We start from the raw sequence: 23082 nt of genomic DNA, 5'->3' as shown, positions 1-23082 counted from the left end.
ATCACCATTCTCCTGCACATGATCCTCGCCATCAGAACTATCATCTTCAACATCATCATTTACTTGGTGAGGGGTAGATTGGGTACTAGTACTATCTTCTTCAACCTCTTCATCCTCTTCATCAAGCCATCGTTCTTCTTCTTCAATATTATTCTGTGTAAGAATGTGGTTGTGCAACAGCACACATGCCAACACAATTCTTGCTTGTGTTTTGAAAGGATATTCTGGTTGGTTTTTCAAGATCTTGAACCTTGACTTCAGGAGGCCAAATGAACGTTCAATCACATTTCTTAATTGTGAATGTCTCAGGTTAAACAATTCATTTTTATCACTTGGTGACTGATCAATATTTCTCCACTCTTTCAGATGGTATCGAACATTTCGATATGGCCGTAAGAACCCCGCTTGGTTAGCATACCCAGCATCAACGAGATAATATTTACCTCGTGGCAGCACCAATTTTCTGTCATCGTCTCTGTGCAATGCATTGTCTAAGATTCGAGCATTTGATGCTGATCCTTCCCAACCAAAAAGAATGTAAGTATATTTCATGTCAAAGTCACAAGCAGCAAGAATATTTTGGGAAATATCACCCTTCCTATCACTGAACTTCGGATGGTCGCTTAGATGCACCCACGCAGGGATATGGGACCCATCTATGGCTCCGATGCAGTCCTTGAAATAAGGGTAAAATCTTCCTTCATTACTTGTTATTTGATGATGCACTGCGATACTTGGAGGTTTCAATAGTATCGGGTACAATTTAATGATTGCTCCCAATACAAGGTTAAAGTACCTACTTACAGTCTCACCAGAATGTCCAAACTTGTGTGCAATGACGCGGTTTTTAACATTATGTCCTACTGTCTGTAGAAACATAACTAGTTGTTCATTCACTTGCACAGATCTGCTATCCCTCAATAGACCCTTCTCCCTAATCAAATGACTTAAACTAAAAAAAGCCCTCTTGCTTAACCTTATTTGTTCTCGACAGGTTTTATCAGTGTGACCGATAATTCTTTCTGTTTCAATAATACCGCGTAGGGGTTCACAACGGTATGGGTCTTTCTTCAGATATTTTTTTATATACTGGTCTACTGCTATAACAACAGCAGTCGTCGCAAAGATTATGATTTTCCTTCGCCTCTTGTAGCCGTCATCAAACTCCATTGTAAAAGTAAATCTACATTCAAATTAAAAAAATAATAAATTGGTGCTATATAGAAGATTCAGTTACAAATCGGTGTTTTACAAGACTTAAGTTATAAGCACCAATTCTACATAGTGTAGTACATGGTACTATTGGCACACAAAATTCTTTCATTAATATAAACACAATCAAAATATCAACAGAGAACAAAGAATCATTCCCATTTCAAGAAAAAACATAATAACCAGAATTGACCATTGCTATTCATTAACAATAAACATTAATTTAAGTCAGGCAGAAATTAGTCCACTTATATCGAATTTGAACTCAATTAATGAGACCATGCATGGACCGAATAAACTGAATCAATTCAATATGATTCGGTTTTGATGCTAAGAAAATTATTCAGTTTTAATTCAGTTTCAATTTGTATAATACCTCAAATCATAGCCCACATATAAGATGGAAAGTACATAATGCAGTGCAAAAAAACTTCCATTTCCATAACAAAATTCAAGAAATGGGTAAAGTGAATTGCAATTGCCTTATACCCTAAAAAAGAAGTTGGGATAGTAATTTATTAAGGCATGTGGATGCTCAGATTTTGTTTCTACACATAAACACACAAAGTTGGAAATCTGAATGTAGGGCCTCCTGATGCTTACCTCAATCAACTCTATTGCTACTTGGGTAAGTTCTGTTTGCCACCTGCCCTGCTTTGAACCAGACGTCTGGTTGCCTAAATCTCAAATAAGGTCTGAGATTTTTTCCCCACCTACAACACCATTTCAAATTTAAAGATACAAATCAAAGACCCATTTAAAATATTTGTAGATATATACTAAACACATTCATCTGTAAAGACACAATACAACAGGGCACCCCAATAAAAGACATCAAGGAGAGCACAACAAAGAAATAGCAAGAAACCATCCGTAAAGATGCAATGCAACAAATACCCCCAAAGTTCCCAATGGGGGTTTTTCACCTAGGTTTTTCACCAAAGAGACAATAAGTAGGCACCTTAAGAACCTTGACTCCCACATACTTACAGTCTTACCTTGTGCATTAATTGATCCCCGATCCGTTCTAGGTTCATGCTAAACACCCCTCGACAGGATCCAAGTCAACCCAAAACAGTAGTAGGCCGACCATAAGGTAAAAAGTTAACCTAATCCGATGGAGTTCAGACTCTAGACATAGGTAGGTTGATGTCAGATTAATAAGCTTTCAAAAGACAACAATGATCCAACGGCCAGATTCAATTAGAGAAATAGTGAAAATCTAGAAAATTAAATCAGAATATGCAAAACTGTAATGACTTTCAATCAAAGACTTGGATGAACCTGAAACTCAAATCGAGTTTAGTAAATCAAGGGGAGAGCATTTGCTGAAAATCCCAACTCAATCAAGGGCTAGAAATGAGAATATCAGTCATTCCTAGTTGGACAAGGATAGGGGTATAACAGTAAATTTACCACTCAAAACATAACTCAGAAAATAAGGATATAAATCACAGTGGTAAAAGATTAATAAAACCAGTAAATCGAGTCAATATTCAGAAAGTAGAATCTCACCTTAGAGATAAGGGTAGAATAGGAAATTCATTAATAAAACCAAATCTGCAGGTCAGATCTGATAGAGATTCTGATCGAGTCTCTCTAGAACAGTAAAGAACATATTGACTATATCAGATTTCAGAATACTCTAACAGCTCAAAAGGGAATAGAATCCCCAAAACAAATTCAATTACTCTAATTCAAAATACACATTCAGATTTGAGAATACGCAACATTACAGAAAGGCCAAAGAAATTGAAATAAATAAACAAAATTTATGGGAACAACAGAGAACCATAATAGCAACAAAATTCAGATATATAAGTATGGCATAAAGAAAGAAGCATTATGTAGAAAAGAAAAAGCAGGTTCGGTAGATTCAGAGGGGAAAAAAAGGGTTTTCTTCTGGGTCGATTCACAAAAGAGAGATATAGAAAGAAAAACAAAAGAACGATGGTCGAAGGGATTACCTGAGCTGAGTAAAGAAGTGATCTCTGCAACAGAAATTCTTTACATACATTCCAAAGGAAGTTACAGAATAATAAAGGAAATGATCGAATGGATTACCTGAGCTCAGTAAAGAAGTGATCTCAATGGTCTTCACCAAATGTATCAGCATTTACCAGAGAGGAAAAAACGGAAAACACAGAGAGCAAAAGAAACTGTAGGTCTCTCTCTCTCTCTTCGCCTTCGCAGTTCCCGACTGCTTAGTTAGCCACTCAAATCTTAAACGGGAGAAACTAAACACAGACTAAGAAGAAAGAAAGAAAGAAAGAAGAAGAAGAAGAAGAAGAAGAAGAAGAAGAAGAAGAAGAAGAAGAAGAAGAAGAAGAAGAAGAGGAAGAAGAAGAAAATCTGAAAAAATGGAAACCGAATTTCCATAATCTTAAGAATACACATACGAAGAAGAAAAAATCACATAAGAAGGGAAATCTCACCTTAAATCAAGCTTTGGTTTTGCAGATTCAAACCTCGGATTCGATCGTCTGATTTGGAAAGAGGGTAAACCCTAGTTATAAAGTTTACAACCTGAAAAATAGAAACCGAACTTCAATAATCTTAATAAAACACAAATGTAGGCCAAGAATACAAAGAAGAGGGGAAATCTCACCTTCAATCAACTCGGTTTTAGGCAATCTTCTCAGATGCGAGCATCTATCATGGACAGAGGGTAAACGTGAGAAACCCTAAACACAGAAAAGAAGAAGAAAAAGAGAAGGAAGAAAGAAGAAGAAGAAGACGAAGAGGAAGAGGAAGAAGAATCCTCGAGCAGAAGAAGAAGAAGAGGAGTAAGAAGAGGAAGCAGAGGAAGAAGAAGAAGAAGAAGAAGAAGAAGAAGAAGAAGAAGAAGAGGAAGAGGAAGATAAATCTCACCTCCGTCTCTCTGTTTCAGGTAAAATCCGATCGACCTTCACCGTAAGAATCGCACGACTCCAAAAATTTTGATTCAGAGTGAATCTATGTTTTTTATAGCAACCCTAGAAACCGTGACTCGATCCTAGATTAACCTATTGAGGTTAATCCGAATGAGTCATGGATTTTAGTTGAAATCCCTGATTCTACAGGCCACCACGACTCCGAATCGGCTTTTCAAAAAAATGAGTCAAATGGTTTAAATTTAATGAGAAACTGATTCCATAGAATGTGATCTAACGGATAATTCGAACCAAACGCCCCCTAAGGGATTCCTAGTTAGAGAACGAAAATGGAACGAAAAGTCAAGTGCTAAAATAAGAAAATGAATGGTTACTGTTTTGAGCAGTTTCTGTAAACTGAAACCCAAAACTAATTAGTAATCTTTGTATATTTCCCAAAAAAAATTATGTCTGATAGGTCTGTGTCTGGGTGAAGGGGCCATGAAATCAGGTAACATTATTTTTCCTTAGATTGTGATAACATATGCTAATAATCTTGAAGATCTGACTTGGACCAGATATCAGAATTAACAAATAATAGGAATAGATCAAGGATAGACCTATTAATTCTTAAGCACAGTAAATCTATAGCTGAAAATGTTTTTGCATACTCGTATGAAAGAAACATATGCTGATCAATCTCGGATTCCTAACCCCACAAGTTGTCTTCATACATAGTTATTTAGATAGTCTAACCCAAAATTTTAAGTATCTTACCATATCCATTGATAGTAATCAATATGAATCGTATCTTTAAGGTACCAATATGATATGGTATTGATATGATACTTAAACAAAAATTGATATTAGTGCACATAAGAAAACTCATTCTTTATATATAATTAATTGAATGCATTTGTCTCATCATACTATGTTTTTATTTTTATTCACGATATATTTTACATTTACATAATACTTAGTAACAATATTTTTATATTTCAAAACTATATTTTGCATATATCCTTAGCATTTTCATATGTTTTTTGACTATTTTCGTGGATATTTTTAATGTATCTTTCATCTTTTTGACACGATAAAAAACTGATACTTCTCTTAAAATTATTGTTTCAATATGATATCTGAAATGAATTCATTAAATCTCGATATATTTCTTGACCTTTTTTTTTTTTCATCAAATTTCATTTTCTTTCCTTTTCCTTCACTTGCATCATCTGATCACAATCAAAAGAAGAGAGTGAGCCCATAAGTTTATTCTGACTTCTCAGTCACATTAATCACAAGGCTTGTTTGGATTAGATCACAGTCAAAGTTGTGGGATGCACTTGAAATAGGCACCATATCTTCTGAAGTGTTTCTAGAAGATATCCAAAAAAAATACTAATTTCATTTTATGAGGGGTAGTCGAATCATTTCAACCCCAGGCGCAGGTGCCTCACCCCCCTACATGAACCTTTTTCCCTTCTCTTTTATATGTGGATGGACTTGGAAAAGTAAAACCAGAAATTTAGACACCAGAGACCAGCGAAGTGAAACCATGGGAATAAGCTGGTTTTGAAGCAAAGGAAAATGACAGGTGTTTTCTCAATACGTGGAGCCATGGAATGGATAGGAGACGGGCTGCCGGCTGAAAGGGGAAGTTTCAAAGCAAGTAGGGGAGTAATGATGCTTATCTCCAATGAATTAATGGAGACCAATCGTAGAGTCTTTATCTATACGCCACGCCTTCACCTTTTCTGCTCATTATAAATATCTAGCCAGGGTATTCCCCTTCCATAGCGACAAAACTATTCTAGTTCTAGAGAAAAAGACGAAGAGTTCGGAAACCCTGAGTGAAGAAGCATTTTATCTATCAAGAAAGGAAGATGTCGAGCACTGCTGGCAAGGTCATTCGTTGCAGAGGTAATAGCTTATAACTGATCTGTTTCGTTTTCCTTTGCTTTGATCTTTTCTAAGTTCTGGGCTTCATTTTATTTCTTTGTTGAGTATCATTTGGGTTCTTTAGCGTCTTTCTTTCAAATGATGGGCTTCACCGATGAAAGAAAGTTAAATGGTTTTTAGTATTAATCGATTTCAGCCTTGCAGGGGGTTTGAAGGAGAATTTTGGGTGATGATTTGTTTTTTTTGCTTATCTGTTGATCCATGGGTTGTGTTATTGTGTGTGAATGCAGCTGCGGTTGCATGGGAAGCAGGGAAGCCATTAGTGATTGAAGAAGTGGAGGTGGCACCACCTCAGGCGTCTGAGGTTCGTCTGAAGATCCTCTACACCACTCTCTGCCACACCGATGTCTACTTCTGGGAGGCCAAGGTAAGACCTCCTTCAGAGAGAGAGCTCTGTTTTGAAGGTGTCATGACTGGAAGTGACATGGGTTTTTGTTTTCTGCAGGGACAGAATCCTGTATTTCCTCGCATCTTCGGCCATGAGGCAGGAGGGTATGTATTTATGATTTAATTTCAGATGTGGAATGAAGAAAATCTCAATCTAATTGAAATGCTTAGAACTCTATTATTTTATATGGATGATTATAATTTACCGCTATTACTGCTTTTAGCTTGATCATTACCCAAAAAAATGAAAAATTCAGTTGTGTTTTGGATCTTGATCATATCATGAAACACTCCTGTACTTTATTTAACTCCCAATTTTTTGTTATTTGAGTTTTTTCAAAATTAGCATCTTTTTATCTGTGGATGTTTCGGGATAAAATTATACAGAATCCAAATGTTTTGGTATTACTCAGACTTCATCGTTGATGACTAAAACTAAATGATATCTGCTAATGGCTGATTTGATTTGGTCAATGTTGACTCAAATATTCCTGTAGTTTTTATCGAGATTTCTATTATGCACATTTAGTGATTCTGCAAGTTACTGATTTTAGATCATTCAAATTGTCTATATCTAGGATTGTGGAAAGTGTTGGAGAGGGTGTTACAGATCTGAAACCAGGGGACCATGTCCTTCCAGTGTTCACTGGGGAATGCGGGGAATGTCCTCACTGCAAATCCGAGGAGAGCAATATGTGTGATCTCCTGAGGATAAACACAGATAGGGGTGTGATGATTACTGATGGCAAGTCTAGGTTCTCAATTAACGGCAAGCCCATCTATCACTTTGTTGGCACTTCTACTTTCAGTGAGTACACAGTGTGCCATGTTGGCTGTGTCGCCAAGATCAATCCCTCAGCACCTCTTGACAAAGTTTGTGTTCTCAGCTGTGGAATCTCCACAGGTGTGTGATAACAAATTTTCAGCCCCAACTCCTACGTTACACACATTCTTTTGTTTCTTTGATTGATAAATTTTTTGTCTCTGTCCTTAAGGTCTTGGTGCCACCTTGAATGTTGCAAAGCCTAAGAAAGGTTCAACAGTGGCTGTCTTTGGGTTGGGAGCTGTAGGCCTTTCTGTGAGTTTTCCATCTATTTCTGCATAGAATATCTACATTGCTGTAAGTTTATCTTGTTTTCTTCAATTAAGTAATGTCTTATGTTGTTTACATGTAACTAGGCTGCTGAAGGGGCCAGGCTTGCTGGAGCTTCCAGGATTATCGGTGTTGATTTTAACCCTAACAGATTCAGTGAAGGTAATTGATCTGGTCTCATAATGTAGTAGTAAAGAACACAGTTTCTGGACAAATTTCTGTTTCTCCGTGATTGTATTCCATAAATGGGATGTTGGGTTACTTTCAAATGCTGTATTAGATCAGTAAATTGGTTCCGTGGATTAATATTTGGACTTACCTTTCGCTGCGCACAGCTAAGAAGTTTGGATGTAATGAGTTTGTGAACCCAAAAGACCATGACAAACCAGTACAAGAGGTCAGTTTTCAGTTTCTGAACTTCTGTTTTAACGACTACTATTGAGTATTCCAATATTTGAATGAGGTTTTCCTTGCTATGTCTTGTTTAGGTGATTGCTGAGATGACGAATGGAGGAGTTGATCGAAGTGTTGAATGTACTGGAAATGTTGATGCCATGATCTCTGCATTCGAATGTGTTCATGATGTATGTTCTTGCTTTTTCTTCTAATTCCTGTCAGGGTTTTAGTTCGAAATCTATCTTATCAGGAGTTAAATATTAATTGCAGGGTTGGGGAGTTGCTGTACTTGTGGGTGTTCCACACAAAGATGCTGTGTTCAAGACCCACCCAGTGAACTTTTTGAATGAAAGGACTCTCAAGGGGACCTTTTATGGGAACTATAAACCACGAACTGATCTTCCATCTCTTGTAGAGAAGTACATGAACAAGGTAATATCTTGCAAGCAAACATTTCAGAAGCTATAACAGAAACTTTACAGGAAAAGAAAATGTGAAATGTGGATATCCCTTTGTGTTTTGCTGTGCAGGAACTTGAGCTGGAGAAGTTCTTGACCCATGAAGTCTCATTCTCAGAGATCAACAAGGCTTTTGATTATATGCTGAAGGGAGAAAGCATCCGGTGCATCATCCGCATGGAAGAGTAGAATGGATGGAAAATAAGTAATTTCCAGTTGTAAAATTAGTTCAAAGTCCCATATGCAGTGAGTAAAAATAAAGGATTGAGAAATGAGTTTGTTTGTAATTGGGAGCTTATGAATATTTCTTAATCAAAAGGTTTTTCAGGCGGCCAGATTTACTTAATTCTGTTTATTTTTGTCAATCCTTTGAAGCTTCTTACCATGTTGAGGCACTGTTTCATATAACATTTGGGTTTTGACTTTGCTTAGCAATCTGACCATATCAATTATCAAAAGAAGGAAGAATATGTCTTTGTTTACAAAACTAATCAAAAGTCAAAACAGTAACCCACCCTTATCTCCCCTGTCAGATCACTACCTCCATCGTATTAGACCTTCCCTCCTCGTTCATCAGCCATTTCTCCACCATTTCTCTGTTCAAGAAGTCATTTCCAAACTTCTTTGGAATCTCGTGGACAAAATCCTTCAACCCAATACGAGCATCTTCCAAGCCCCCCTCGTTGTTTCTTCCAACTTGTGTGTCAGAGAGAGAGAGAGAGAGACGCTATTGTCAGCGTTGGACATTCTAGAATAATATCCATCTCTAATGTTGACGGCTCAGCGCACACCAATCTATTTCTTCCTGATCAACGTTAGCAAAAATGATGGGGGCTCGGTCAGAGAGAATTTTCCTGCAAACTGTTCGTAGTTGCAGCTGCCAAAATGGAATTCCGCCTCGTACTAAAATGTAAGATTAAACACTAAGAAACACAAATAATAAAGAGATAATAGGTCTGTACGATATAGAGATATAACGAGGTTCACACACCAGGGTGGTGGGTTACGTCTTCGAGTGAAGAAGATAGGTTTGTACGACACAGAGATATAACAGGGTTCACACACCAGGGTGGTGGGCTACGTCTTCGGGTGAAGAAGAAGATTCACTATGCAGAAGAGAAATTATATCTTAGCAGCGGTGAAAAAAAACTCGCCTTGAAACCCTAGCTTGAAAAACCCCAAAATATAATGACTTTCTCAACAAGCAACAGTACATTATATATACTCCAAATCGCAGGTCAACCCATCGAGTCGCGATCGATCCGGTCGAACCATACCTTGGGGGTTACGCTCCCGCACCCCCATACGAGATCAGTGATGGGTTCCAGGCTTGGGCCTATAGGCCCAACCCCTCTGCTTCCATCATAGATCTCAGAAAATTTCTCATTCAGGTCGCCACCAAAATATGTCGGATCGGGTCAATCTTCAAAACGGGTCAAGAATTCGAGATAAACTTAAGAAATCTCCACCTTGGCTTGAATTCTCCTCCAATAGATAAACAAATAGCTAATATCTTAATCTTCTCCAATAGCCCTCCAAAGGGTTGAACTCAAACACGACAAACACCAAGTAAGTTCAAGCAATGCTCGAACTTACCAACACGTAAAGGCTTAGTCAACATATCAGCTGGATTGTCTTCAGTATCAATCTTCATCACTTGAATATTACCTTGAACAATTATCTCTTTTATGAAATGATACCGAACATCAATGTGCTTTGTCCTCTCATGATACATTGAATCTTTAGTTAAGTGAATAGCACTCTGGCTATTACAATGGACAACAGTCACCCCATGATCCATGTTGAGTTCTCACAACAAACCTCTAAGCCAAATAATTTCTTTAATTGCCTTAGTCACTGCCATATACTCTGCTTCAGTAGTGGATAATGCAACTGTAGCCTGTAAAGTAGCTTTCCAACTAATCGTACTTCCTCCAAGAGTAAATAAATAGCCTGTGAGTGACCTCCTCTTGTCAAGATCACCTGCATAATCTGATTCAACATAACCAGATAAACTATCACCATTCCTCCTAAACTCCAAACAAACACCAAAGGTCCCTTTCAAGTACCTAAGTATCCATTTCACTGCTTCCCAATGAGGTTTACCTGGACATGACAAATATCTGCTCACCACACTGACAGCTTGTGAAATGTCAGGACGGGTGTAAACCATAGCATACATAACGGAGCCAACTACACTAAAGTATGGAATACGTGACATGTACTCCACCTCTTCATCTGTCTTACGTGATAGAGCAGTTGAAAGTCTAAAATGAGATGCAAGAGAAGTAGTTACAGGTTTGGCATCTTTCAAGTCAAAATGATTCAATACATTCTCAGTGTACTTTTGTTGAAATAGCCACAACTTCCCTGCTTTTCTATCCCTCTTGATCTCCATACCAAGAATCTTCCTTACTGCCCCCAAATCTTTCATCTCAAATTCAAAACTTAATTGTTCCTTCAACCTATTGACCTCATTTCTATCTTTTGCTGTAATCAACATATCATCAACATAAAGTAACAAATATATGAATGACCCATCAGAGAGCTTTCTGAAATAAACACAACAGTCATATTGACACCTGGAGTACCCAAAACTAGCCATAACTGAATCAAACCTTTTATACCACTGTCTAGGAGACTGTTTCAAACCATATAGGTTCTTCAACAAGCATACATGATCCTCCTTACCTTCAATAACAAACCCTTCAGGTTGATGCATATAAATCTGTTCTTCTAGTTCACCATACAAGAATGTTGTTTTCACATCAAGTTGCTCCAACTCCAAATCATGCATAACAACTAAAGCAAGTAGGACACGAATAGAACTATGCTTAACAACAGGTGAGAAAACATCATTAATATCAATTCCTTGTACCTGACTGTAGCCCTTTGTAACCAAACGTGCCTTGTACCTCGCATCTTCAACACTGAGGCAGATTCCTTCTTCTTGAAGACCCATTTGCAACCAACAATTTTCTTCTCTGTTCTCGGCTTCACAAGCTCCCAAGTCTGATTTTTATAAAGAGATTCCATCTCCTCATTCATGGAAATCAACCATTTTGTAGAATCAATTGAAGCAACAGCTTCAGAATATGTTGCAGACTCACTATTTTCAATTGTATCTGCAACAAACAATGCATAAACAATAAATTTAGCATGCCCATACTTTTGAGGTTGTCTAATATTCCTCCTTGGTCTATCCTTGGTAATGATGTATCACTCTTCTTCTTGATTCTCTTAAGCATCATCTCCTTCAGTAAAAGTAGGCAGCTGAACTAAAGTAGATTGTGCTTTGTTTGAAGATGAACCACCAATTTCAAACTCCACCTTCTCTCTAAATTTTTCTTGATCTTCATCACAATGAATAGGAGCTTCTTTCCTAGGATGCAACATAGCAGATTCATCAAAAGTAACATCTCTGCTAATAAGAAATTTTGAAGACTTTGGATCAGGATACTACAACCTGTATCCTTTCACTCCAGATCCATACCGAAGAAAAATGCATTTCTTAGCCCTAGGTTCCAATTTCCCTTAATTTACATGTGCATAAGCAGGACATCCAAATACTTTTAAATTTGAGTAGTCTGCAAGTTTACCTGACCAAACTTCTTCTGGAGTCTTGCACTCAATAGTTGTGCAAGGAGATCGATTCACCAACAAGGTTACTGTGTTAACTACTTCTGCCCAGAACTCTTTGCCCAATCTTGCATTTGATAACATACACCTCGCCTTTTCTAACAAGGGTCTATTCATACGCTCTGCCACTCCATTCTGCTGGGATGTTTTAACAACTGTATGGTGTCTTGCAATACCTTTATTTTTGCAGAACTCAGTAAAGTCACCTTCACAAAACTCTAGGCCATTATCGGTTCTCAATCTTTTAATTTGTTTTTCAGTCTGGTTCTCAAGTAAATTCTTCCACTGTTTGAAAGTGACAAATACTTCATTTTTGTGCTTCAAGAAATAGACCCAAACCTTCCTAGAGAAATCATCAATGAAAATAAGCAAATATCTTGCACCAGCCCCCTTTGAAGCAACCCTGGAGGGCCCCCATAGGTCTGAATGAATGTAGTCCAAAGTTCCCTTGGTCCTGTGAATAGCAGTACTGAAACTAACTCTTTTCTGCTTCCCAAATACACAATGCTCACAGAATTCCATTGCTTCTATACTCTGACCACACAACAAGCTCCTCTTACTTAATGATGTCATCCCTCTTTTATTCATATGGCCTAACCTCATGTGCCATGAATTTGTGACATCTGATTCAGACATAGATGATGAAGTTGCTGCAACAGACCCAGTGACTGTAGTACCCTGCAACACATACAAACTGCCAACCTTGATTCCTTTCATCAATAAGAGAACACCCTTGTTGATCTTCATGACTCCACATTCAGCTGTATATTTGCACCCATTTGAATCAAGAGTGCCTAAACTGATGAGATTCTTCTTAAAATCAGGGACATGCCTGATATTAGACAATGTTCTGATAATGTCATCATACATCTTGATATTGATCGTTCCCATTCCAATAGTCTTACAAGAAGCATTATTTCCCATCAACATAACTCCACCTCGAACTGATTCATATGTAGAGAACCATTCACGATTGGGACACTTATGGTAGGAACAACCAGAGTCAAGAATCCATTCATCCTATGATCTAACTTTATCATCAGTCACCAAAAGCATATCAGACTCACTCTCATCTTCAGCAATACTGGCTTCTGCAGAATCATCTCTTTTCTTTTGATTTTGAGCATCACCACCTGCCTTCTGCTTATTTAAAAGCTTATAGCATTCAGATTTAATATGCTCATTTTTCTTACAGTAATTGCAGGTTAAATTCTTGTGCTTAGATTTTGATCTAACCTTCTTTTTATCACCATCTGAACCCCTTTCATTCGTTCTCCCTCTAACTACCAAACCAACATCATCAGATTTATTGGTAGATGTCAACTCATCATCAATCTTCTGTTTGCTTTGCAGATTCGTTTTGACATCCTCAATAGAGATTGTCTCTCTACCATAAATCATGGTATCCTTAAAATGCTTATAAGATGGAGGCAGAGAACATAACAATAATAGGGCCAAATCTTCATCGTCTATTTTAACATCTATCATTTTCAAATCAGTAATAATAGAATTGAACTCAGATATGTAGGATTTAATAGAAGTACCTTCACCAATATGAAGGGTATACAGTTGTTGCTTCAATCTCAACCTATTGGTGAGGGATTTGGTGAGGTAGAGGTTCTCTAACTTCACCCATAACTCTGCAGCCGTTTTCTCTGAGAGAACTTCCTGTAGAACATCATTCGAAAGACACAACTGAATAGTTGAAAGGGCTTTATCATCTAAATCGTTCCAATCATCATCGGACATAGTTGCAGGTTTCTTCGCCTTCCCAAATAGGGTTTTCTTCAAACCCTGCTGCGTGAGAACAACCATCATTCGAACCTGTCATAAACTAAAACTGATGTTGCCGTCGAACATATCAATATCGTATTTCGTTGAAGCTATGGATCGAAGTAATCCAGAGCTTTGATACCAGTTTGTAAAATCAAACACCAAGAAACACGAATAATAAAGAGACAATAGATCCGTACGACACAAAGATTTAGCGAGGTTCACACACCAGGGTGGTGGGCTACGTCTTCGGGTGAAGAAGAAGATGATTCACTATGCAGAAGAGAAATTATATCCTAGCAGCGGCGAGAAAAAAACTCACCCTGAAACCCTAGCTCGAAAAACCCCAAAATATGTCGGATCGGGTCAATCTTCAAAATGGGTCAAGAATTCAAGACAAACTTAACATAAAACCTAGGGGTATATGCCAACAGCTAACCCAATGTTCCCGGTCGAATGGAGGCACTCCCAAGGTTTTGAAAAACAGAACCTGAATATAAAGAGAATGTTGTGAATATTACCGCTTGATAAGGGGTTGTGATGTTGATTTCATTTATTGGACTGTTTGCAGCGGATAAAAGATGAACAAATGTTGGAATTGAAGAATGAATATTGAATCTGTAGAAGCAACCTCATTATCATTTGTAATCAATTTGTTATTTGCTAGCTGCAACGGAAGTCTGTTTATCAAATTTATTTGAACTGTATAACAGAGGTTGATAACACTTTACATTCAAGGTGACTTTCTACATTGACCATATGTATGAACTTGTATATGAGGTTGATGATCATCTCTCATGCACCAGTGATATTTGGCTAATCCTGCTCACCCCAATTCTCCATGTATCTTCAACATTAAGCTACCAAACCATGGACTAGTCAACCTTCCCCTTTTCAACATGCCTCCCATAAACATAGGAATGGCTTGTCCAGAAACTCTTCAATCACTCATCTACAAAACATCCACCTCCATGTTTACCACAATAACCAATTAATTTGGTTACTGCTGTTGAAATTTGAGAGCTAAAATCCAATGTCCATCCTTGTTTTGGACGGAAAGAACCTGCAAAAACCCCATGAATGCTTCTCAGGAGTTGCGGCTGAAAAGGAAGTAGAGAAGCCTGCTGGTGTCTCGGATGTGTTGAATTGACTGGGCATCTCAAGAGCATGTTTGCTTCAGTGTCAGATGGACAAGTGGAAGAGTTTAACGCATTTGGGGGGGACTCAACACCCACTCGTAAAATTTGAAACAACATTTTCCATTTCAACCTGATCAAAGTCTTTTGAGGCACCGATGCTTTCTGGGTTCCATCTATTAGGAGTTGGCTCATCTACCTCGTAACCTTCACCCATTTGATGCATCACATTTTGTTGGGATCCAATGAGCTCTGTTGGAAGATGCAAAGCTTTCAACTGCCTACTAAGAAGAAAAATGGTTTCCTGCCACTCTGCAAGCTTCTCTGCTGCAGCTGCTCTCTCTCCTGTAACAACAAAAGCAAAGTGAACAGATTTACATGCATTTTAATCAGTATCCCCAGCGACTTAGCTAAATATTGAAACAATGAAAATGCACAGAAGGGGGAATGTGCGAGAGAGAGAGATTATATTTTCCTTTCGCTGGCAATAGATCACAAGTCCACGATAGAAGGATTATGGATGTACAACATAGCACAGACAAAAAGAACATATAACCGATTGAATTTCCAACAGCATCCACAGATTAATAACGAAAAAGATGAACTGCATTCAAGGAACTTCTGTGTACATTAAAACAAAGATGTTCTCCGGGAAAAAGAAATACCCTTGCATTATGCCGCTCTCAAAAGGAAGGTGGCAGAAATACGAAGATTAAGAATACTAGAGATTCAAATACTGGAAGCCTCTTTTAAAAATCACACAGCCTGAAATATCAAAAAAAAAAAAAAAAAACAAAAAACAAAAAACAAAAACAAAAAAACTCAGAGCCTGAATAAATCCCATGTGAATATCCATTTGTACTGCAATGTATCATCCAAATTGGGTGTTTAGAAACCTTAGAGAGTGTAGTTACAATGTTTTCTTGCAAAAACCTCTCAAGCATATGCATCAGTATCCCCCAAGGCTAATTAGAAACCAAATTCAAAACCTTCTTGGCAACAAATGCTCAAATATTCACAGATCTTGTTTTTTCCCCATTTACAAATACCAGTTTCACATTGAACAACCATAAAAGTCAAAATGGTTAAAAAAAATATAGTTACAAATGCATCAATATGATTTCTCATTTCGGCAAATATATGTCAAATAACTTAAATAACTAAAAAGACCTAAAGCTTATTTCCTATCCAAGTCTAATCCCTGATACAAGCAAGACACTCTGAAACTCCTGATTGTTCTGAATTTCTTGAGGCTCGCCTAACATATTGGTGTGTTTATCCTCTAGGTTGACACAGAGGTCAAAGCATAAATTTATGGAAAGATAGGGCCATAAAAATTCTCTCTTATCTGCGACAAAGAACAGCCTACATGTTTCATGTTCCCTAGAAATGCCTGTAGTGCTTTTGGAACAAGTTGCATTTTTCCCCCTGATAAGTAAGAACAAGAAATGCCTTTTAGTGTTCCATTTAATGCCAATTGTGCTTTTTCATTCTCAAGGTTTTCTGATTGAAATATCTATATTTCTGAGCATGCTTTTAGAACATATCAATTTGCTTCCCAGAACATGAAGATGTGAATTCCTCAGAAACTATTTCATATCAGTAAGAATTCGCATATAAATATAATATAACTATCACTTAAAGGCCATGCCTCAATAGTAGTAGACAATAAAACTACTGTTTATCATACATGAAATGAAACCATATTCATCAAAATCTAGAGAACTAGACATAGGTCCTCTTTAGGGTTCACTGGAAAATCTAGGGAGGATTTTCAAGAAACTTAAATTTTCATATTTGGATACCATCAGTGGGAAGGAAATTAACGAAGAAAAGCTGTAAACCCTGGGGGCACCCACTGCCTATCAAGTAATTACAGTAGCACTTGGTAATATATTAAAATTTCTAGGATTTTCATTAATTCAAAATGGAAAGTGGTTTCATTAAATTTAAGAAAACCTATTACAGATGTAACAATAAGAACAGAAGAAGCAAAAAAATCAAACTCCTTTTGTCTTTAGAAATAGCATTTCATCTTCGGTCCTCTTGAGATATTGAAACCAGAATTTAAAAAATAAAATAATAATAATAATAATAAGAACAGAGATCATGTACCTGATCTCCGAAGTTCAGGTGTTCCAAAAAACACCATGATCCTGTTTCAGTTGAAAGTCTCAACTTGAGATTTGAGAGAGTGCGCAGAAAGATCTCTGCACCATTTGGAACAGAAAAGTAAGTTGCATCCTTGCAGAGGGATTGAGAAACCAGAGTTAAGGAAAAGATCAAAAGACAGGATGGGGTAGTAATAAGGCATTACCTGAGGATTCTCCACCGGATCGCATGTTGCAGGTGACCGGAGCTGCTGAACAGGAAAGCAGGGCCACTGTCTCCCTCGAGTCCTCGACTCCACCCTCAGTCGGTCTCCCTGAGCCTTTAAACAATGGTTAACTGGAAATGGAAACAGTGAAAAACCCCAAGCAGAGAGAGAGAGAGAGGTAGGGAATATGATGAAATGGAAGAAATGCCATTTTAAATATCAATTGTAAATATAATTACTAATAAACAACTCAAGGAAAGGTTTTAACTGATGGATCTGAACATAGTGGTAAGAACAGGTTCTGGTGATGTCTGAGTTGGTTCCTGTAAATGGAGGAGCTTTGCTGGGTAAGGGGCTGGGGTTGGAGTCGCCTAGGACTGGTTAATTCACGCCCAAAACCTCAAGGTGTACATGTATATATAGATGGAGTTTGTTTACCCCTACAAGGTCTGCAGATCGTATGTAGTCTACCAGCCCCCTTTTGACCAAAAAACCGGGTTGGGCGGTCTCAGCTTGGGTCTCCAAAGGGGATCATTCCGTTGCCTAGACAACTATGTTACATTGTAAAGATGACTTTCCATAATCATACCCAAAAGGGGGATTGTTGGTTGAGTCAGTTCCAGACAGTCCTTTCCTTTGGCTGACTTGTTTGGTTAAGTTTGCTTCTGTAATTTTCTTTTCCTTGTGTCCTTTTGTTGAGGATGGCTGTTGAAGTGCCTTGTTCTGCGCTTTGTACTTCTTTTTAATGATTTTGTTGTTATGAATTAAAAAAAAAAAACTGATAGCTAAGGAGCTGGCTTGGATTATACGATACAATTTTCTTCTTTTTGCTATTTTGTTGAGAGAGAAAAATGCTAAAGCACAAGCAAGATTTTTTGCACTCCTATCTCTTTACAAAGAATATGAAAAATCCAGTCCTCACCTAAACATTTGACAGCCTTAAAGATTCCAAGTCTAGAGCCCTTTCAATGCTACCGAGATTAATAAAACCCAATCAAAGCATCAAATTTCAGAAATGAAATTCTTAATAGTAAAAATACATTTTCAAAGCCCTAGCTGACAATTCAAGAACATCCTCAATAACAGAACCATGCAGTTTAAAAATATCAAACAATATTTTAAGTTTGGATCAGTATCAATCAGCCGCTTTTGTGGCCAGAAAAATGTGAAAGCCACTGGCGAATGATGGTTACCAACTCGGCTTTGCATTTTGAGGATACCTAGCCTTTTTCAAGGAGCAGCCAGCTGAAAATGCTGACCACTTCTCATCCAAATATACTGACCTGGCTGAAGATCAGTGGTGTGGAGCACAAAAGCAAAAAGCAGACCTCTGAATTCTGATCTAAACACAGAGTTAGTTTAGGTTACTATTAACACTTTGACAGTCTCATAATCCTTAAGTAACTTACCTGGTTCTAGCGTAAATGTTGCACATACTTCTTGACTGAAGAATAGAAGGCTGTATCACTCCGTCTAACACCAAATTCCAACCAGAACTTATCTTTTCTGAATTATGTTAGAACCCCCAATCCAAAAGTTGCAGAACTACTTTTGATCCGGATAAACACCTGCATTTATTGTCCTTCAGTCCTTCCTATTTTCTCTGTGCAAATGATCTTCTATACATATCCCTTCCATGTTTAATCTGGTTTGCAATACCCACAACAAATTGGTAGGCATATTATAAGTTATACGAAAGCAATGCCAAAACTACAAACAGGATGAGCTAGGCTAAATAAGATTTTGATATAAACAGTTAAATAATGAAATTAATTGCACTACAAAAATAGGGATAAGTTTCCCTTCCACTATGTGTTGATGGTTGACTTTCTGTCCTTTACACTTATTTTCTCTCTTTTCCAATTATTAAGATATCTTTTATCATGCCCCCATTAAGCCAGCAGGTTAAAGAGCTAAATGGGTTTTGAAAACAAGTCAATACTAGTACCTTGGAAAAAAAAAACACTTATTCAACACGGAACAAGGAAGATATACCAAAAATATGTAGTAACCCATTCAGAAAAGGATATAAAAATTATAACAAGACAAATTCAAGAACAAACTAAATCTGGCAGATAGTAGAACTGAGGAAGCACCTCAAATTCTAATTTAAGCAAAAGTTGCTACCTTATGAAAATGACAGCTCCCACAATGCATATTCTAATCTGAAATGGTTTCCTAACAAAGAAGTACAGAAACAGACCTTAATTGCCTCTCCAAGATTGATGATGATAACTGAAAGCCAGCTTCTGATTATCTTGGGTTGTCTAGTTCAGTCCTCACACATGGATTGCAGAAATAATACCAAGTTTTTCAAAATCACATTTAGAGATCGGTCAGCTGAAACGCTTTACTTCTTGGAAGCAGATCAACTGAAACCCTAAAAGCTCAAATCTGTCTTTCAAATACAAAAAAATAAAAAATAAAATCATCTTCCAGATATCGAGGCAGCCTGGACTCCTTTATTCTCTTCATCGTCTGTGGTCCTGCCACAGAAGCTTTCCAAGCTTGAGCTTAACAGCATTTCTTTTCCTCTTAGGACATTATTGCCTCCATTCTCAACCACAGCAAGCTGATCCACAATATTAGAGTTCCTTTTGTAGTTCCAAACAAGCATTGAGATGTATTCCTGCGGCGAAATAAGACCCTCTTCTCTAAGGCAACTGCGTTGTGCTTCAACAGTCATCGGATCCTCAAGTCTTATATATTCTAGCAAGACCTTCTCATGATCAGGTCGCCAACCACTGGGGAAAGGGGTATAATCAGTCTCAGGTACTAGAGACATCCGGGTATACTGAAGCCCTTCAATTGAGTCCACCAGACCCATTCTGAGCAAATTGTGGTACTCGGGAGACTGCCCTTTTTTCTCCTTCAATGGACGGCTAAGATTTCGAGATCCAATCTTATACACCTTTGCTCGGGAACGAAGCTTGTATTTTGCCGCATAGAGCTTTGCCAGTGATCCCCTTATGATGTAAGAGCAAAAGTTCACAACCTTTTTACGGTTGTCTGCATATCTATACCATTCTACCATTGTCGCCAGGAACTTATTCATCTGCGCATTTGTGTGAGATTGAGTAGCATGGAACATTCTGAAACAAGGCTGTGGATCTGGATCTCTGTCTCCCTTGAGAAAGTCCAACTTCCTGAATTGCTTGATGCATTGCTTCAAGCTTGCTGTCACTGAAAGAAGGGTCCCTACACCCTTCTCACTAATGATCTTTCCACCAGTTGCTGTATATCTAAGTGTTGGATACACAACCCTCCGGCACAAGACATGGTCAAGAAACATTATACCCTTAGTAATGTGTTCAATAGGAAGGCCATCGTTGTCAAGCTTGAGGAGATACTTCTGATCACAAAATTCAATTAACTGTTTCCTCAGGGTTGCTGCATCTGCCCTTGGGCCCCGGACTCCAATCAAGATGTGGCCTCCATAACGGATGTAATCCATCTTCCGGGTCTTGTCAGGCCCACTTGTGGGCACAAATTCCGGCCATGACGTATTACCTTGCTCCACTTCCCCATCCTGACTATTCCAAATGACATCACTCTTTGAAGGACGGTAGAACTCCTTGATCTTATCCTCTATCCAATGATCCAACTCATCAAGGCATATGTTTGCAAGAAGAGGACTAAGAATCCCACAGTGGCCCCAAGAAGGAACCTTCTCTGCCTCCTCTGGAGCAAATCCAAAGAAGGTCTGCAACCAATATGGGTCAGGCTTTGGCTCATCCTCTGCTAAGACTTTCTTCTTCTGATACTTCCTCTTCTTCTTTTTCTTCTCCCCATCATCAACTCGGCTCGTGATGACTGGAGTCACAAGTGCAGTTTTGATTAAATCAATCACCTTCTTATCCCTCACATCTCTTATCAGGGCATTAATCACCAATCCCACTTTCACCCCATCTAAGATAGTGCTAAGATCCCCCTTTATGTACCAAAGATATCCCGCAAAGTTTCGTCGTATAACCCGTAAAACTGTGTGTGCAGTCCGGCCAGGCCTGAAACCAAATGACTTCTGCGAGAAACGAGCCTCATAAATAGGTTCCAATATCATGAACAAAACTTCTTGGACAACTCGATCTTGGAATGCGGCCGGTTGGGTGGTAGTTAAAAGAGCCCTGATTTTCCGTTTTGAGAGTGTATCAAGATCAGTTTTGTCCTTCGGAGCTCGAATGAAAAACTCTAACCTAGCTCCCCATTTAAACCTACCGTCTAGTACAGCATTTCTAAGGGCCAACAAATCCTCCAATGCGGATTTCTGTACTGCACTTCGGGGCATGAAAGAGCCCATTTCATCAGCACATACCTTTTGGTAAGCCAGCACCCATAACTCAAACCGTCGAAGGTAGTCTGTTAGATTTGTCAATGTTTTATCGGGCTCTCGAAAATTCTCTATCCACATTGAAGAGCAGACTGCAACGCCGTCTTCCTTCATTAAGGTGGAAGGGTCATCAGGGTCAGGAAGTTGACGCTGCAGTGCCATCACTGAGAGGAACCTGAAATAGGAAACTCCCTTGTTTCTGGGGCACAGGGAATTTATCAGTTTGCAGGATAAAAATGTATCATTGGTTGGACAAAGAGTGGGACTGATGAGAAACCGACGGCCAAATGCAGCAAAATGCCGATGCATCTGAACCTGATAAAGAAAGAGTTAATAGTTAACACAAAGTGAAAATTGAAATAAATAGAGAGTTCAGAGGCCCAAGAAAACCAATATTCAATGAAACCAAATCCAACTAGTTTGTACCTTCAGGTTAGACCAAAACAAAAAATGAACAATAAAGCTGAAAGTTCACAAGTCATGGCCATAACAAGTTCGGGATGGGAAAATATTGGTACAGGAAACATATGGGTAGCAAGATAACCATAACTCTAGTCTTCAGAAGCTGGAATCCAAAATCAAGAGGATAAATCAATGTCACATATGGGTTACAGGATACAGAGTCAATTCGCTTGGGGCTGAATCTCCTTTTCTCGGGTTCCCTTTCTATACCTAAACTGCACATTCAAATAAGCACACACGCAAACACAAAGAGACACACACATACCCAGAGAGTACAGGGACGTTCACAGTCTCGGCAGGTTCTTCAACAAGACTGCCCCGAAAACGTTGCAGGCCTGGGATGGAACGTAACGCCGGACGGTGGATTCTGAACTCTGAAGATGTAAGCTGTGGAACGTAGGATTGAGTTCTTGGCTCCTTGCCGCCTTAGAAGCTCGGAAGTCGTCGGACGAGTTAAAAGTACATAAAAACTTGAAAGTGAGGCAGAGACGACGGAGAGGACAGGGGTTTATGGCCTTTGGGTTTTGGCTTTTGGAAAATTTCCGAAGGATATCTCCTACTTTGGAGCATGGATTAAGGAATGGGATCGGATCGGTATTGGCCATTGCCGATCCCGATACCTGACCGATCCTGGTAAGGTATTCGGTATCGCTGTATTCGGTCCCAGTCGTCCGATCCAGGCCGAATCTGATCGATCTGAATCAAGATGGATCGATATCGATCTTACCATTTTCTTAAACCATGGGCACTCACCCTTGGCCGTCAGTTCATTGGGTGCACTTGGAAGGATCTGATTCCTGTTCTTACCCATTTATCGTGGATTAGAGGGATGAAAATTGAATTTATAGGAAGTATCGACAAACATGGGAAATTTTTTATTTTTATTTTTATACAAAATTTATTGAGAATTGGGACAAGAAGCACACGGCATCCTAATTATGTATATCAAGAAGGCAACGACGGGAATTAGGTCATACCCCCATACGACCTTACTTGCCAAAGATAGATATTTGATTGAATAAGAATGAAATTTGATATGTAATTAATTTATGAGACTAATTCAATAATTAA

The 23082-nt window shown here is 38.4% G+C and overlaps 2 protein-coding genes and 1 long non-coding RNA gene across 11 annotated transcripts; 1 reads left to right on the top strand and 2 right to left on the bottom strand.

Moving 5' to 3' along the window:
* Positions 1 to 3664: 3664 nt before the first annotated feature.
* Positions 3665 to 4255, bottom strand: LOC122088952. The gene is made up of 3 exons (XR_006143196.1): positions 4084 to 4255; positions 3821 to 3846; positions 3665 to 3738 (listed from the first exon to the last, which is right to left on the bottom strand). It is a non-coding gene; the product is annotated as an uncharacterized LOC122088952 (long non-coding RNA).
* Positions 4256 to 5714: 1459 nt separating this feature from the next.
* Positions 5715 to 8703, top strand: LOC122088950 (alcohol dehydrogenase-like). The gene is made up of 10 exons (XM_042658332.1): positions 5715 to 5984; positions 6254 to 6390; positions 6469 to 6515; positions 6989 to 7314; positions 7406 to 7488; positions 7590 to 7665; positions 7839 to 7900; positions 7992 to 8087; positions 8170 to 8331; positions 8430 to 8703. Exons 1-10 carry the CDS (start codon positions 5948 to 5950, stop codon positions 8544 to 8546), a joined length of 1143 nt encoding a protein of 380 aa, XP_042514266.1. The 5' UTR covers positions 5715 to 5947; the 3' UTR covers positions 8547 to 8703.
* A 5685-nt stretch (positions 8704 to 14388) lies between these two features.
* On the bottom strand, positions 14389 to 22721 carry LOC122089136 (nuclear intron maturase 2, mitochondrial). Of its 9 annotated transcripts, none has more exons than XR_006143244.1 (6): positions 22277 to 22721; positions 19426 to 21864; positions 17223 to 18867; positions 17021 to 17115; positions 15571 to 15670; positions 14389 to 15250 (listed from the first exon to the last, which is right to left on the bottom strand). XR_006143244.1 is itself a non-coding variant. In XM_042658634.1 (2 exons), the coding sequence occupies exon 2, from the start codon at positions 21856 to 21858 to the stop codon at positions 19651 to 19653; it is 2208 nt and encodes a 735-aa protein (XP_042514568.1). In that variant the 5' UTR covers positions 21859 to 21864; positions 22277 to 22721; the 3' UTR covers positions 19292 to 19650. The 9 variants fall into 9 exon arrangements, 1 of the variants encoding a protein (XP_042514568.1); XR_006143245.1 differs by lacking the exon at positions 15571 to 15670 and having other exon boundaries at positions 17223 to 17353; positions 18632 to 18867; XR_006143242.1 differs by lacking the exon at positions 15571 to 15670 and having other exon boundaries at positions 17223 to 17336; positions 18632 to 18867.
* Positions 22722 to 23082: the final 361 nt, after the last annotated feature.

This window comes from Macadamia integrifolia, chromosome 9 (genome assembly GCF_013358625.1).
Source record: "Macadamia integrifolia cultivar HAES 741 chromosome 9, SCU_Mint_v3, whole genome shotgun sequence".
Lineage (NCBI taxonomy): Eukaryota > Viridiplantae > Streptophyta > Magnoliopsida > Proteales > Proteaceae > Macadamia > Macadamia integrifolia.
The sequence above is the reverse complement of the archived record's forward strand: the minus strand, read 5'-3'. Positions and strand labels throughout refer to the sequence as shown.

Excerpts from the sequence above, each read along its gene's own strand:
- LOC122088950 (XM_042658332.1), top strand. The coding sequence starts at position 5,948 with ATGTCGAGCACTGCTGGCAAGGTCATTCGTTGCAGAG. Across the intron at positions 7,315-7,405 it reads CAGCTGTGGAATCTCCACAG|GTCTTGGTGCCACCTTGAAT; the intron begins GTGTGTGATAAC and ends TCTGTCCTTAAG. Across the intron at positions 7,901-7,991 it reads ATGACAAACCAGTACAAGAG|GTGATTGCTGAGATGACGAA; the intron begins GTCAGTTTTCAG and ends TGTCTTGTTTAG.
- LOC122089136 (XM_042658634.1), bottom strand. The coding sequence starts at position 21,858 with ATGCATCGGCATTTTGCTGCATTTGGCCGTCGGTTTCTCATCAGTCCC.